Source organism: Odocoileus virginianus, chromosome 6 (assembly GCF_023699985.2).
Source record: "Odocoileus virginianus isolate 20LAN1187 ecotype Illinois chromosome 6, Ovbor_1.2, whole genome shotgun sequence".
NCBI classification, from domain to species: domain Eukaryota; kingdom Metazoa; phylum Chordata; class Mammalia; order Artiodactyla; family Cervidae; genus Odocoileus; species Odocoileus virginianus.
In genome coordinates this window covers 13,163,934-13,179,583 of record NC_069679.1, presented here as the reverse complement: position 1 = coordinate 13,179,583, position 15,650 = coordinate 13,163,934, and the positions used below count along the sequence as shown (strand labels likewise).

At 46.7% G+C, this 15,650-nt stretch overlaps 1 protein-coding gene across 9 annotated transcripts in view; it reads right to left on the bottom strand.

The window, feature by feature from the left end:
- Positions 1–2,272: 2,272 nt before the first annotated feature.
- The window catches only part of NEO1 (neogenin 1), a 216,935-nt gene continuing 203,557 nt past the window's right edge, over positions 2,273–15,650 (bottom strand). For 6 of the 9 annotated variants that reach the window (XM_070468796.1, XM_070468797.1, XM_070468799.1 and 3 more), the window contains 4 exons: positions 11,662–11,820; positions 7,681–7,944; positions 5,527–5,663; positions 2,273–4,836 (listed from right to left, as the gene is read on the bottom strand). In XM_070468796.1, coding sequence (XP_070324897.1) covers positions 4,753–4,836; positions 5,527–5,663; positions 7,681–7,944; positions 11,662–11,820 — 644 coding nt within the window. In that variant the 3' untranslated portion in view covers positions 2,273–4,752. The remainder of the gene's footprint in view (positions 4,837–5,526; positions 5,664–7,680; positions 7,945–11,661; positions 11,821–15,650) is intronic. The other 3 variants (XM_070468803.1, XM_070468805.1, XM_070468804.1) reach the window with 1 other exon arrangement.

Genomic DNA, 15,650 nt, shown 5'->3' with positions numbered 1-15,650 from the left:
TTAATCCACAGTCAAGTAAGAGTGTCTGGAGATGAACATCATCCACTGTGCTTGGAGGGTAATTGCAGTCGTCAATTTCATTTTTCAACATTACACACTTTTACAAGATTAGGAAAAATGGAAAGTACTATTTCCTTGAATTATTCTCTCCCACCTCTCCCCCTTCCCACCCTCACCTGTGGAGACCCAAGGTGAAGAGTTAGGCACCAACTGTCTGAGATCCTTTGTATGAGGGTAGGGCTGGCCCGGCTTGTCCACCCCCTGCCCATGTCCTCTCCCCATCAATTTGATGGCTGAGGCTTCCCTGTGGCTCAGATGGTAAAGAATCCACCTGCAATGCAGGAGATCCAGGTTTGATCTGTGGGTCAGGAAGATCCCTTGAAGGAGGGCATGGAAAGCCACTCCAGTATTCTTGCCTGGAGAATCCCATGGACAGAAGAGCCTGGTGGGCCACAGTTCATGGGATCACAAAGACTTGGACACGACTGAGTGACTAACACTCACTTTCAGCATGGTTACCGTCTCTCCTGATGGCACCACACCCCTGACCGGAAGGTGGCTAAATTCAGGAGGAGCTGATGGATTGGGAAAGGAGGGCATTGCTTCTTCATACAGAGTGTTGTTCAGTGTTCGTCTTAGAACCAGTTGGAGGATATCATTTTCCTAGTTTCCAGCACCCAGTCCGTCATTGTGGCATCAGCTTCATTTCATATGACTGTGCCAGGCAGACAGATCTTTGTTAACATTCAAGTTCACCGCTGGATAACAAAGGGCCAGTAACACTAGGGACTTACAAGGACCCCTCTAAGGGAATGGGAGGGGGTGCATATGTGAGAAGCCTCCCACACACTCCAGGCCTTCTGTCCATCCACCTGGGGGACAAGCATCTGCCATGTCAGAATCCGCCTCTGGCCTTAGGTCTTCAGAGAAGTGAGAAATCCTGTCCCCATGGAGTCCAGTCAAGTAGACTGAAGACAGATAAATCACTATGCAATGTGCCAAGAGCTCCATCTAGGGACGCAGAGGAGGGCCCGGACGGCCCCCCTGGCTGTTGGAACAAGGCGGTAGCGGTGTTCTGTGTGACAACACCGAGAAGCGTGTCCCAGGCTGCCTTCCTCTCAGCCAGACACTGGGTGCACAAGCGACAGCGTCTGGACTGGGGGCTGCGGCAGGTGGGCACGGGCTCCGGCACGGGGAGCTCTGGCTCCACGGCTGACGGGAGTGATGGGACCTGGGTTTCCCGCCGATCACTCGGCTGCAGGGCGGATGGAGTCCCGGGGCCAAAGGGGCAGTAGGTGGGGACGCTGGGCTCCGCGCCCAGCCCGTGCTCTCCTCCACACCCAGGCCGGGCAGGGCCTGTGGCTGCCGCGCTCACCTGAGCTCAGACGCTCACACCACAAGGAAGCTTGCAGGGTGCCACAGACTGAACGCGTGCATCCCCCCAAACTCACATGTTGAAATCCTAATCCCCAACACACGAAGGCGATAGGGCTGTGAGGGTGGGCGCCCAGGATGGGATTAGCGCCCTTATATTAATAAAAGAGACCCCGGAGAGCTCTCTCACCCTTCTGCCAGGTGAGACACAGTGAAAAGACGCGAACCAGGAGGCGGGTCCTCACCAGACACCACATCTGCCCATTCCTTGATCTTGAACTTCGAAACCTCCAGAACTGTGAGAAAATAAATGTTTGCTGTGTCAGCCCCCGAAGTCTATGGTATTTTTGTCACAGCAGCCCAAGCTAAGACACAGTGAACATAGTCAGCATGTGAGGCAGCCCAGGCCAGGCAAGGCTCCTTGCAGACACCTGCTCTAGGGCTCTGCCATCACACACTGGTGTGAGGTGCGGGCGGGCGGGGTCAGGAAGGCCCAGGCTGAGTATGGGGCCAGTCTGTGCACCAACACAGACCAAGCTGCTTCCCCAGACGTTGCCACATCAGGGACTTGGCCTACACACCACTTAGGAATGGCTGTGCTTTCCTGCTGGGGTCACCTGTCTCTTTCTGACAGGTGTGACCTTCAATCCCTCAGGCTCTCAGTCCCTGCAGGGGAGCAACGGGGGTGGGAACAGGGCTCATCTCTGGGGCTGGTGGACACCTGGCTCACCACCTAGCTTCCCCCGCCACACCACCCTGTGTGCCCCTGAGCATTCCTGCCTTTATGGTGACGAGGGCAATGATGAAGTCCCCTTGAGGTAGGGAGATGGGATTCCCCACCCCCGCAAGTTCTGTCTCCCTAAGGAAAAAGAAAAATAACTCTCTGTCCAGACCACAGTTTGATTGAATTAAAAAAAGTGTATTGGATTTCCAATACTAAATAAAAACATGAAACTGTTTTTCAAAAAGCCATAGAGTTTACAGCATCAACTACAGAAAAGGCCAAACAAGTGTGTACAGAAACTAGTTCCCAGCAGCCCTCCAGGCCCCACTCCAGCAGGCGACAAGGCAACAGACACGTTTGTTCCAAATCTTCCTGAAGGAAGCTGCTGGCCAGCAGCTCAACTAGGACATGACAAGACATACAATGGTTTAATTTCAAAAATCACAGGAAAATGTAAGAAAATGTATTAAATTGTGAAAAGGTGCAATACAGAATAGCTTTCCTATTTCTTACTTTTAAAAAAATCCCCCGACTTTGAACAGTTATTTATTTAAAAATAGGTCCCTCCCCCCGCCCCAGCTCTGTGGCAGTATGCAGGTACCAAGGCCCTGAGGTAACAGAAGTATCAGGGTTCATGGGAGGGAATGCCCCGAATACCGAGCATGTCTCTTTGGGCAAAAGGTAAGACAGTTTCTGGGGAATCTAGCGCTCCTGGTGTCCAGAGTGCTTTTTTCAGGATCAGCTGAAGTGCACTGGGTTTCCAGAATCCTGCCTGGCACTATCCTCCATGACCGGCTAGCAGGGCAGCAGAAGGTCCAGCACTGCTCTTTTCATTGCCCCCAATTAAGAAACAGAGAGTTTATCTCCTAGAAGAGCCAATGTGCGATGAGACCTACACGGGGGAAATGACCAATGTAGAAAGGCAAGTGGGCTCCTGCCTGCCGCAGGCTGAGCGCCCCCTGGTGGTCTCAGCCACTGAGACGATCGTTCTCGGCTACCAAACCACAGCTCCATCTGCCTGACCCACTCTGCTAGGATTTGCTGGGGAGTCAGGGAAGATGCCTGAGGGTCAGTCCTGTATTTTTTCTTCATATATTCTTAATATATAAAAAAACTCAGCTTCTTTCCTTTTAAAGAAGAAGCACACGAGAACCACCTGTAAAAGCCAGAGGCTTCTTGCATGGCTGGCCTCTCAGGGCCCCTCAGAGACCTCCTGCTGCCCTGTTTGAATTAGGGGCTTAGCTGAGCTGCTGGGAGGGGGGGGGGGCGCTCTCCTGGTCCCCTGCTGCTTATGGGACAGTTTTCAGAAAGAACTGGGAGCCTCACTGGTGCTGCAGCCCCTGCCTGCTTCATTCTTACTAACACCTTCTCCACAGGGGCTCCGAGACGTAGAAACGAGGGCTGGACTGCTGGACTGACCAAGGACAGGAACTAGGGAGAAGCAAGGAGTCTTGTGTGGGAACAAAGCTCCCACCTTAACATCCGACTTCTTCAAGGTCAGAGGGTTAACAGCAGGACGGGGGTCCATCCTCTTCTCTGATTTCCCAGGAACGTGCCAGGCTTGTGCCCTGAACTGCATCACTCCTGTAATATGATGTCTGACTCCTCAGCATGGATGTTATTATCAGGATATTACCAAGACGCCAGGGCAGCTACATCCTTGAACCCACCTATTGCACAGAAGAACTTTTTTTTTTACTAGATCCAAATGAAACTCCAGTTGCAACTTAGTGACAATAGAGATGGACATGCCAGGACAATAAAGAAGATGCTTCCGTTCTCTGCAGGCTTCTGGAAGAAAGTACAATGACTGAAACATTCACAGGATCTCAGCAGCCCCTCCATTTCCAATTCCCAACCCTCCCAGCCCGCCCCCACCCCAATACTGAAACTGCACAGAAACCAACAAACAAGTCTTTTCAATGTTACATTTCATTCAGATAGATCTGTAATCTCACAGTGATGAGAGGAGAAAGTCAGGCCTTTAATAATTATAAAAAAATAATAAAAAAGCTTACAAACAGCAATGCAATATTTCCTCCCCCCTTCAAAGTGATGGATTAACAGCTGGTAGAGGATGCAATGACTCAGAATCAAAAATAAAAACAAAAACAAAAACCAACCAACCCCTGGAACAACCCACACTGTCAATGACTTTCCATACATAATTCAAACAAGCAGTCAAATGTCAACCACTTGTGGAGAACACCACGGACTTCCTTGGTTTTGATAGTGTTTTTCTTTTGAAGGTAAAATAAAATAGAACACAAATAAAATTGTACAGAAATGCCAATGTCTACACTCCATAAAGGCGATGCCACCGCAGCATGAAGACACGGCCTGCCCACCAAGTGAAACATAGGTTGCACTGCTTGCCTCTTCCCTGGACACAGCATTTTGGCCCATGGTGCCCAGTCCTGCAGGGTATCGGCAGGCAAAGGGAAGCTGCCTCAACACGGGCGTCTTCCAGGCTGACTGGGAGAAGGCAGGTGGCCAGGCCTGGAGCTGGCCCCACGCGGGGGCGCTGGCCGGGCGGCCTGCTCACTCTGTGTTCTCAAGTGCTGTCCTCTGGTGCTCTGTACAACTCCTTGATTTCAAGGCTAAGTCCCAAGACTTCTAGACTTGGGCCGGGAGTCATGTCCCGGTCAAGGTGGTCACGCTGTCGTGATGGCATTTAGGTCCTTCATCAGTCCTTCCAGGTGGGCCATCTCTTTGGTCAGCTCATCTGGCTCATAGCTCTACAGAAAAGAGAACAGCGTTACCAGGCATGCTCCAAACAGCTGTCCAGAAGTAGGGCCCATGGAAAGAGGTCACCATGTTGAGGGATGACTGAGAAAAATGCTGGACAGACTGGACTACCCACATCCCTGCCAGCCCGGTAGAGTCAGAGGCTTCAGGATGGGCCCAAGCCAGCAACCACTCATTTCTTTCCATCACAAAATGCCTGTCCTCCAACTTGTGCTGCCAGGGTCACAAGGACCTCACAGGCCCCACCGCTTGCCCCCTTTAGTCTCTGTCGGAGTCAACACCGCTGGTATAACCCCTGGATCTCTGGGCCCCAAGCTCTCCTCCTAAGAGAGTCCTGTGCCAGGAAAGGCAGAGGTCGAGCATATCTACTGGAATGCGGGAGTGAAAGATCAAGGAGAGACTCTGCCGACTTTATTTTGAGAGCAATCGCTCAGGCAACTTCCTCTACAGCATCCTGCTAGGGAAGATCACAAACAGGGGCTGGGGGTGAAAGAACATGTGGACGGTTCAGACCAAGACAAGAGGGTCAGAGAGACAGGCCAGAGCTGAAAGGAAGGCCGGTGTGACAAGCCAATCCACGCAGATGGAGCCTGCAGCAGAGCCCAGGCTCGGGGAGCACCGAGCACCCGCCGGCGGAATGAGCGAGCCGGCCCGCGCCCAGGGCCAGCCCGGGGACTCACGCTCTCGGAGTCTTCCAGCATCCTTGTGGTCTCCTGCACTTCAGGGGCACTGGGAACCACCACTGGCATAGGAGGCCGGCTCCTTCCTAAAGTCCCGATGGAGGCCGTCTTCACCGCGTGAATGTGATGATTCAGAGCTGCGGGGGAAAGGCGGCACCATCAGGGGTGTGTCTGAGCCTGCTGCCCTGATCCTCACAAAGGTACGTGAGGTCCAGACGCTGCTCAGGGTGAGGGGTGCACACACACCCAGCACAGAGCTGCTGCTCTGAAAAGGGACGGAACAGGATGGAAGGAGGGAAAGCGCAGGGCATCCAAGAGGCCAGAGCAGACGGTCCGCTCGGCTTTAAAAACTCATCTCTCAGACCAGTGGTTCTCACAGTGGAGGGGTTCCAGGGCCCCTCACAGAATGTCTGGGAGTCAAAACTCTTCACAATAAAACCAAGACACATTTGCCCTTCCACTGATGGTACAAAAGCAATAGTGGGAAAAAAACGCTGGGGCCTCAGCACAAATTAGGTATTGGCACCACGCTGTAAAGTCATTCATGAACATGCACACTTGCCAAGTTTAAAAAAGAGCCAGTGTAATTAATGTAGAAAAAGTTATGTTATGAAGTTGATTACACATCTTTTAAATATTCTAAAATGGAAATACGGATAAAATACTACTGCACACCAAAGCATGATGGCTGTCTTCAATAAAAACACTTGTAATTGAGTTGTGAGTTGAACTGTTGCTTTCATTACAAAACAACAATGTTATTAATAGTTCAAAGAAAGACTGACACACAGGTTATTTAGACTTGAGCATTTGGCAGACATTTTCTAGACAGTGAATGAAGTCTGTCAGTCACTTTAGGGAAGACAATGGACAGCATTTATTTCCAATGATAAAATTTAAGTTTAAAATGAAAAATCAGAATTTTGAAAAACTTGTATCTGCAACCATGAGCTTGAGGGCTTCCCAATACTTACAGACTTTGATGATATTAATGAATGTATTTTTACATACTATTTAACAAAATGTATCAAGATTTGGAGGATCTATGTAACTTAGTGAACCAATACTTTCCAAATGACCAACATGTGGTGTTTAGTATCATGCATTCAAAGTGCAGTATAGATGGATTTAACAGGACAGAGTATGAATAATTATATGCTTTTGAATTCCACATGACAAACAAATCTCTAAGAAATCACAGTCTGCTGAGTTTTGCTGCAGTGTCAAAGAAGAATACCCACAGCAGTCTGAAAAGTTTATATAAATAATCTTTCCTTTTCAACTACGTATCTGTGAGGCCAGATTTTCTTTGACAAAAGCAATACACTGCAACAGATTAAATGCAGAAGCAGGTATGAGAATCTGGCTGTCTTCTATTAAGCCAGAAATTAAAGAAGAGCTGCAAAAGTCTAAGACTGCTACTCTTCTCACTGTATTTTTATTTTGAAAGTTATTTCTCATGAAAATGTTATTTCCCTTAACATGACAGATTTATTGCTATTTTTATATGAATAAAATAGTTTTAAAATCTGTTTTGATTTCTAATATAGTGAATAATGACAGGTATAACTCATGTGAAGAAAAAGCTCTTTTGCAGCTTCAACAGCTTTTAAGAGTTAAAAAGGGTCCTGAGACCAAAAGCTTAACAACCAGTGACTTATTCTGAAAGAAACCATCATAAGAGAGAAATTTATGTGAAACAGTAGGAGGTAAAAAAGCATGCCTTTGAGGTGAGAGGACCTTTGTTGAGCTGTGTGAACTCGAAGAGTTAACAACCCTTCTGCAGGGTTATTTCTGCAACCTTGGTTTTTCCCTTGCTTCCAAGTTTTAGACTCCCTAATCCTTCTCCAGTTGGCAGGAATCCTATGGAGTGAGGCAGTTCTGGGAGGCCCAGATCTGTTGTTCATACTCACGCCACTGGATTCTACCACCAAGCATCCTGCACACAAAACATACTTCAGAAAGTCAGCCTTTGCTCCCTGCCAAATTATTCTCTTGTTTATGTATGTTCCCGAAGGAGGAGCCCATATCCTCCCTGAGAGGATAAGGATCAGCTTGGAGGACATTAGCTTTGTTATTCTGCAAAGAAGTGGCGACTGCTGTCTAGAGCCAGAGCCACAGGGCCCCTCCAGCGGTGCTGCTTTCCTTGCTCACCTTGCTGGGAGAGTAACGGTGTGCTTGGCAACGCTGGATCGTAGGTGGGAGGCCCGGGGGGTGGGATCGCGGGCACAGCAAAGCTCTTCAGTGGGTGGGAAGGGCGAACATGGGCTGTAGGGAGACTCTGGCCTGAATCTTCCTCTTGGGAGCTGGCCAAGTAAGAGGAGCTGGTAGCACCTTCAGGATCCTGGTGATCAGTACAGCATGTTTGAGACGAGGAGGCTGGCATGGTGTCAGTGCTTGGGGTGTTTCGAACAGATTCTACAGCAGGAAAGTCTAAATGTTAGCATTTATTTTACCACTGAACATATGCACATTCTGGGGTTCTCGCTGCCTACCTCTAAGGGCCCCTGAAACTGGCTCAATGAGCACTTCGGGTCAATGCTAGTTCAAGGGAACACAGATTGGCATCACTGCCAAGGCTAAATAAGAATGGTCTAATTTCAGAGTCCCCCAGAATTTGTCAACCAGATGCTGGACTTTTTTCACCTACACAACTAAGTGGTCACAATTTTACAGATTTAAAGCTCTTCTCAGTACTCACTATGGAGCACACATAAAGGTTCCTGATATGGTGTCTGTTAAGATGTAAGCAAGAAAATTTACAATTTTATTCACTGACTGACAGCTTCCGAGACTAGCCTTTCACAGACAACACATCACCAAGGCCACCTGGGTACTTGACGAGGAGCAGCTCTGCCCTGAGGCCTAGTGGGCCCTGCAGGAGAGGCCGTGCCACAGGCCCGTACCCCCTCTGGCAACTGCACAGCCTCTCCAGAGCCAGAGCCCCACAGCTCAAGTGAGGCCTGGACAGCCGAAAAGTCCAAAGGTCTGCCAGTGGCTTTAAGATAATGCCATGAGGTGTTTGGGCGTCCAGAGAGAAAAAGAGGGGTATATCAGCCTGAAGAAGGGGCAGCTCAGGAAAAACATGACAAAAATCTCAAAATAAGTGACAAGGCATCAGAGTTGTTCTGGAAGGCAGCATGGTGGGGTAGAAAAAGCACTGGCTCTGGAGTCAGATAGACCTGAATCCTATTCTCTTCCTATGAGCTGAGTGAACTTGGCAGTAACCAAATCTGTTTCTTCACTTATAAAAATAGGGAGAATAACGCTAACCCTAACACATAATTTACTGAGGATTAATTAGGAAGATGAATAAAAAGTGCTGAACACAGGGCTTGAATGATTGATAAAGGTTTTTTTCTTTGTAGATTATCAGGTGCTTAAGTGCTTTATACTCATTAGCTCATTCAATCCTCACAGTAACACATCAGATGCTGGGAGCTTAAGAATGGCCCAAGGACACAGAACTGATGGGCAGAATTCTGAATCCTGGCCCCTGAGTCCTAAACCCAGGCTCCATCCACTGAACACTACCTGCTCTTCCAAGCCCAGTCCACATGTCCCTTGATGCTGCAGGGGCAGAAGCAGCACCAATTCCCAGGGCGACCATATGAGGAAGGCTTTTCACACAGTGTGAGCTGGTGCAGACCACCATCCCCACCCTGAGGAGGGGCCTGGAGGACACCAGGCAGCCTGAAGGAAGACCTTCTTTGACTCCTAGATTCCTCAAGCTTATCAAGGAAAATTAACCCTTTTAAGTAGTAATCCACGAGCAACCTGCTGAAATTCAACCTCTCGCAGCCTTTGTTGCTGAGGCAGCCATGAATCTGTTCCCTTGGGCTCTCGGGAGATGGGCCATGGGTCAAGAGTGCTACTCAAAGGTCTGGCCCTGGGATCCAGCAATAAGGGACTCATCCACCTTCCCCGAGTGGCGAAAGCCTGGCTATCTCAACCTCCCAGGCCTCGGTCACTTCTCATCCTTTCCAGGGCTGCGCTGAGGGTCTCATTTCTCTTGCCTGCTCAGGTCAGCTATCACCTCACCTGGGGAGCTGCTGGTCCCACTCTGTGTGATCCTGGGCTGGGTGGAAGCTGATTAACAAGGGTAACAAGGATGAGGAGAGAGAAAGGATGAGGCTCTTGCCCTGACCATGTACTGGTAGCTATGTTAGGACAGCTCAGGCACACAGCCACACCACGGCTGCCTCGACTGCCTTACTTTGATGTATAAGCTTCTGAGGGCCAGAGATGGTGGGAAAGGTGAAAAAGGAGAAGAGGCCTGCCTACGTGCAGCAGAGCGCAGTGCAACTCCAGAGGGCACGGTACACTGTATTCTCTGCAAAGGGTGTGCCCTGAAACTGCAACAGCCCCTGCTCACTGTAACTAGAATTTCTACCTCCTGACAGATCTCTCAGAGTTGTCTAAGACTGGACAAGTGAAAGTGTGTTTTCTGCATCAGGTGGTAATGACAAAAGTAAATATCCAAGGAAAAGACAGAAAATGCCCTCTAGGCAAGGATCACCCGGCCCAAGATGGGCTGTGGCAACACTGGGGTCCAGAGAGACAGGGAAATACAATAGTAGTAGAGCTCTGATCACTAAACATCTGCTCTACATTTCAAATCCATTTTCAAAGGCTCCATTAGGAGTTTTACCTTCTTTTAACCCCTCTGGTCATTAAAACAAGGCACCCTTTAGCGGAGGAAATCATTACTTTCTCCTCTTTTTGCTTTCTGCCTAAATACATACAGAACCAAACTTGTATCAACACTGACCCCTTGGGTGAGGGGTGGGTGGGAGCTCTATGCTTCCTGCCAAACTTCAACCTTCTTTTTGTCCAGGAGGGAGGAGACAGGGGGCTGACCCCCTGGGAAGACCCTGCCACACAGTTAGGCATGCTCCTATCCCAGAGGGTGAGACTTTTCTGCCTTAAAAATGGAGACATACAGTCAGGACACAAAAGCCTCTTTCTAAGAGCAGGTCTGGAGGGCTGTTTCTGGTCTGCTCTGAGATTATGTCTGTGAGGCAGAGTCTGGTTCTCCATACAGCCTCCTGCAGGCTGTCTTTCCCTAAAGGCAAGAACCCACACCTGGACTGACGGGAGGGAAAGGCAAATTACAGAGATGAGTTCAAGCAGCATTCTCCAAACAAAGTAAGGGTTTGGGAGCAGATAACTTCAGGAGTTATCAGGCATGTCTTAGTAAGCTTGGATCTCCATTGATGCTTTGTTTATAATTGACCAAAACTCAAAGGAGGAAGGGATGTTACTGGCAACCCAAGCTTCGAAGCATGAAGTTTTAAAGTTCTTTTAAAAACGGGATTCACGTGAAACTCCCTTATTTTCTAGAACAACCAAAACTCAGCTCTACTAGTAACATCTGCATCTATTAAAAGACAAGTTTCAAGTTTAAAATGATGGAAAAAGAGTATACTGTATATATGAGAAGTTTTTTTTTTTAGCACCTTAAAACTGACAAAGCTGCTTCTTAAGATTTTCAAACTGAGACATGGTGGTCTAGAACTGTGTATCTTTACATACACTGCAGATTGTTAGGCTAATGTCCCATCTATTTTTAAAGATAATCTCTGCTTGGGAGCCCTTTTTAATTTCACTCCACTAGGCAACCTGAGGTTTACAATCTGCGTAACTTTAGCGTGGCCGCTGGCCCTGCTGCCCCCAGGTGTGTTGCCCTTACTTTGGTTCACAGCAGATACATGTAATCAAGAGCTCACATTAGAAGTACCTTGCGGTTGCCCTAAGAACCCTCCCACCATTAGGTAAAGGCAACCTCTAGTGTCTAAAAATCATCCAGATTACATTTTCCTTTCAAATTGAAGGATTAAACAAACTGAAAGTATGATGGAATTAAGATGCAAGTTGATGGAACAAGACATGGCTGTGTGATTAGCATTATATTTCTTACTAAAATGACACGTTGCCTTGAGCTCTTAAAACTCTGGGAGAAAAATGAAGTGAATTTTATAGGAAAAAACTTGAGTCAGTAACAGAAATTGTTACGATAGACAGATAACACTGACAAAAACTCCAAATCCTTCTAAGTGGGGCAGGTCCTCCCCTGTGCAGCTTGCCAACTCTTTCAGAATGCTTTCAACCTGGGGCTCCATCCTCATCTCTCACCTGTGGAATTGGCCCTGTCTGAAAGGGACATGGATGTGCCAATGGGCCATGGGCTGCCCGGGTGGTAGAGATGACTGCGAGCTGGAGAAGCGAGGCTGCTGGAGTGGAAATGATGGTGAGGGTTATCGAGGGAATGGATGGGATGGGCACTAATCACAGCTGTGAATGAACACAAGACAGAGAAATGCTTAACATGCTTGCACAGACATACACACATCACAGTTCAAGAGCAGTTACCCCGCAACCCCCACCCATGCAGTACCACCATTCCCTGGTTTTCTGGTGGCAGCTTAGGCAATTAGCCATGGGTTCTACATTTGTCTTAAAAAAAAATCAACACACTCTTATGCATATGTCTCTATATATACACAGAAAGAAAAAAGCCTGAGAATTTTTACTAAAATGTTAACACATTATCTTGTAGGGAAGAGTGGTGAAGATTTTTTTTAAAAATTTCTTTTGGTTTATCTTTATCTTCCAATTCTACAGTAAACATGGATTACATGAGTTATTAAAAATACCTACTTGAATATGTCACAAAGTATAAACCCATAAGGCAACAAATGATGGTTTCGGTATCTATAATTTTTTTCTCCTGCTTATAAAGATAGAAGTCCCTTTTCCTTTGAGTATATTCCTAATTCATTCTGTCTCTTCTTACTTGCTGAGTGAAGCATGAAATAGGTATTTAGGCTGAATGAATAAGTGGCTGTTTAATCAGTTTTCATATCTTAAACGGAATGCAAATGGAAATGAACGGTTAAGGTCTAATCTAGTACTAGAAGCATGAAAGACAGGCCTAGGGCACCATCTCGTCCTGCTTCCAGTCTGGGACCTTAGCCACATCTACTCACATTTTAAAGTATAAATGGATTTTTTCTAAATTCCCTCTTTCCTTCCCACACTGGCTAAGGAATTCAATTTGCTGCATTTAGCAAATGAAGCCACATTTTCACACAGATATTCCACATAAAACTTTCTATGAAGACAAAGTGCTTCTTTAATGAGCGCCCTTATCGATCCTAGAGATGGAAAAACAAAGTCAGAAGCACAGCTGAGGTACAAACTTTTCTTAGGTACTCCCTTAGAGTAGCTGTGGAAGCAGAAAGCTTAACACCAAGATGGTGGTGGTGGTGGTGTGATTGCTAAGTCATATCTGACTCTTGGGACTCCATGGACTATAGCCCGCCATCAAGATAACCAGCTCTAGATTCCCGAAATAGGCAAACAGGTAGGGCTGATCAGAAACAAGTGGGGTCTTTCCTGCCCACCCCCCACTTCCCTTTAAGCAAGGACTTCAAAAACTGTGATAAAACTCAATTAGCCCTCCTTGGATTCTATTAAAATGTCAGGTCACCAAGAGTCTCCCTGATCTTTGGCGGAACTCAACACTACTCAGGTGAAGAAAATCCCAGGCAATACAATAGAGGTCCTTTGTTCGGCAGCATTCTCCTCACCACATGCAAGCAAGCAGGTGGCACAACCAGCCAGGGACCCTGGAGCAGGACCACCCCCTCCCCTCCTCAAGGCCCGGGAAACTAACTCAGGGACCTGAAAGTGAAGGCAGTCCCCGGGAATAAAATACAACATGGTAAAGCTGGCTGAGGAGAGGCCTCAGGGCAGCTGGGCAGTTAGCATCTCCTCCATGGGAAGACAGGAAGTTTTCAGAAGTGGGGTGTTTCAGAATCAGTGTTTCTCACAATTAAGGCTAGGGTGAGGGGGAAAGACTCCTGACTTTTACCCAGGAAGTGCAACTTGAAAGTGCTTTAGGTATAGAGACTCTCACAAAAGTAAAACAAAGCTGATTAAAAAAAAAAAAAAAACTTTGTCAGTTTTTCCAAATTAAGTAAACAAAAAAATAAAAGAATATGACAGTGCCTGTCTGGAATATAGTTGGCAAGCATCAGCTATTAGTTGAATCAGAATCCACTGCTTCTGTGCAAGGCCTTCGATGGAACCTCATCCCACCACCACTAAGCCATTCCCAGCAGTGCTCAGACATTTACAGCCACGGTAGGTGGATGGGGGATGCAGCCTCCAATCTCAAGCCTGATCTCAAGTATATCTGGGCACTTGTATCAGATTCTTGAATTAAAGAATCCACTCACTCAGCTGCTGGGGCACAAATGAAATAACACTGTATATTTATACATACTCCTTCCCGCCACCAAAAAAAGAAAAAGAAAAGAAAAGAAAAAAACAAACAGGAATGCTGTCAACTAGTACAGCTTATCTTTTCTCTGTAACATATTTAAAAGTAACAAATCTAGGAATAGCGATAGTCAAACTTTACAAGTTTTAAAAATAAGCAAGTTCAGGCAAGAACTAAAGCCTTATATAAAACAATCAAGTAGTCAAGCTACTATCTTCTTATAAATCAAAAGTAACTGGAATGAACTAATCTACTCTTTTTGGAGGTTTCCCTGGTGGCTCAGATAGTAAAGAATCTGCCTGCAATGTGGGTGACCCGGGTTCGATCCCTGGGTTGGGAAGATCCCCTGGAGAAGGAAATGGCTAACCACTCCAGTATTCTTGCCTAGAAAATCCCATGGACACTAGAGTCCATGGGGTCGCAAAGAGTCGTACACGACTGACTGACTAACACTTTCACTCTTTTTGGACATTTCTAAACCTGGGTACCTTGTCCAGGGCATGTCTGATGAGAGGAAAACCAGTTTTCCTTGCACACGTCCAAGTATAGGCCCCTCTTCTTATCATGGACCCTACGCAAAAAGTACTTTGTGCAGAAATGAACTTTTAGTAAATCAGTCTTTTATTCTTCCAAAGTGGATTCTCAGAATCGTGTGCGAGTGACAGCACGTGTTCCGACATGACACTCTCAGGGATCCCACTGGTTTCCATGTATACAGTGCCATCTGTGTTAGGATATCTGTGATTATTTAGAATCTCTGTCACTTGTGGACAGACATGGCTGACAGTCCTGAAATGGGGTATCTTTTAAGAAATGAACAAAAAAATCCCAAAGCTCATTTAGGCTAAATTGAAAAGTGATTCTTCAGGATTTAAATCTAGGTCTGACACTCAAATGGTAAAGAATCTGCCTGCAATGCAGGAGACCAGGGTTCAATCCCTGGTCAGGAAGGTCCTCTGGAGAAGGGAATGGCAATCCACTCCAGTATTCTTGCCTGGAGAATCCCATGGACAGAGAAGCCTGGTGGGCTACAGTTGCAGAGAGTAGGACACAACTGAGCAACTAACACAATGACTGACAGTATTAATGTCTGCTAACCTACTATTCAGCCCAGAGCAAATTTCAAGATTAAATAGTTTCTTAAACTTGGATTTGGTACTGGTAGGCAGGTGGCTGCTTATCTCTTTAGAATGGCTCAGAGGACCCTCCGCTGGAAGCCCCATTGTGCCAGTTCATCTGAAAGGCTTCCTCACCTTGAAAACAGTAACAAGGGAGAAGAAACACTAGTGTACAAATGTAATTTGCTTGTCCCATTGTATTTTGGTTTTTAATCATGATAATATACTTGAGTTTCAAATACTACAGGAGGCTGGGCAACTTTTATGCTTATCAAAGTGAGGCACAGGTCAAATAAAGTTGAAAAATAGTTATAAAAACAGAAACTCCATGCTGTCTACCTGAAACTCCTCTAAAATATAAAGTCTATTGATTAAAAAAAAAAACTCTGCAATGCCTATCAACACTGATCAAGTATCGGGAAGCCTAAGGAACACTGTGACATCTGGCCATCCTTAGCCCCAGCCTAGAGCGATGCTGCCCCGCCATCTCTCCTGAGGAGACTTGATCTACTTTTAAAGAGACTGGTTACTTCCCTAATGCCTGGGGGATTTGTGGAAATTGGCCTTGTAGTTTATTTACACTGAAATTAAAGAAGCTACTAGTAAGAATAAATACTAATCACAAAATATGGCAAATGTTTGATTCTTCTTCTCTCAAGGTGCCAAAGCTTTGGTAGATTAATTTTTGCATTAGGATCAAGTGAAGTTAAAGAGATCAT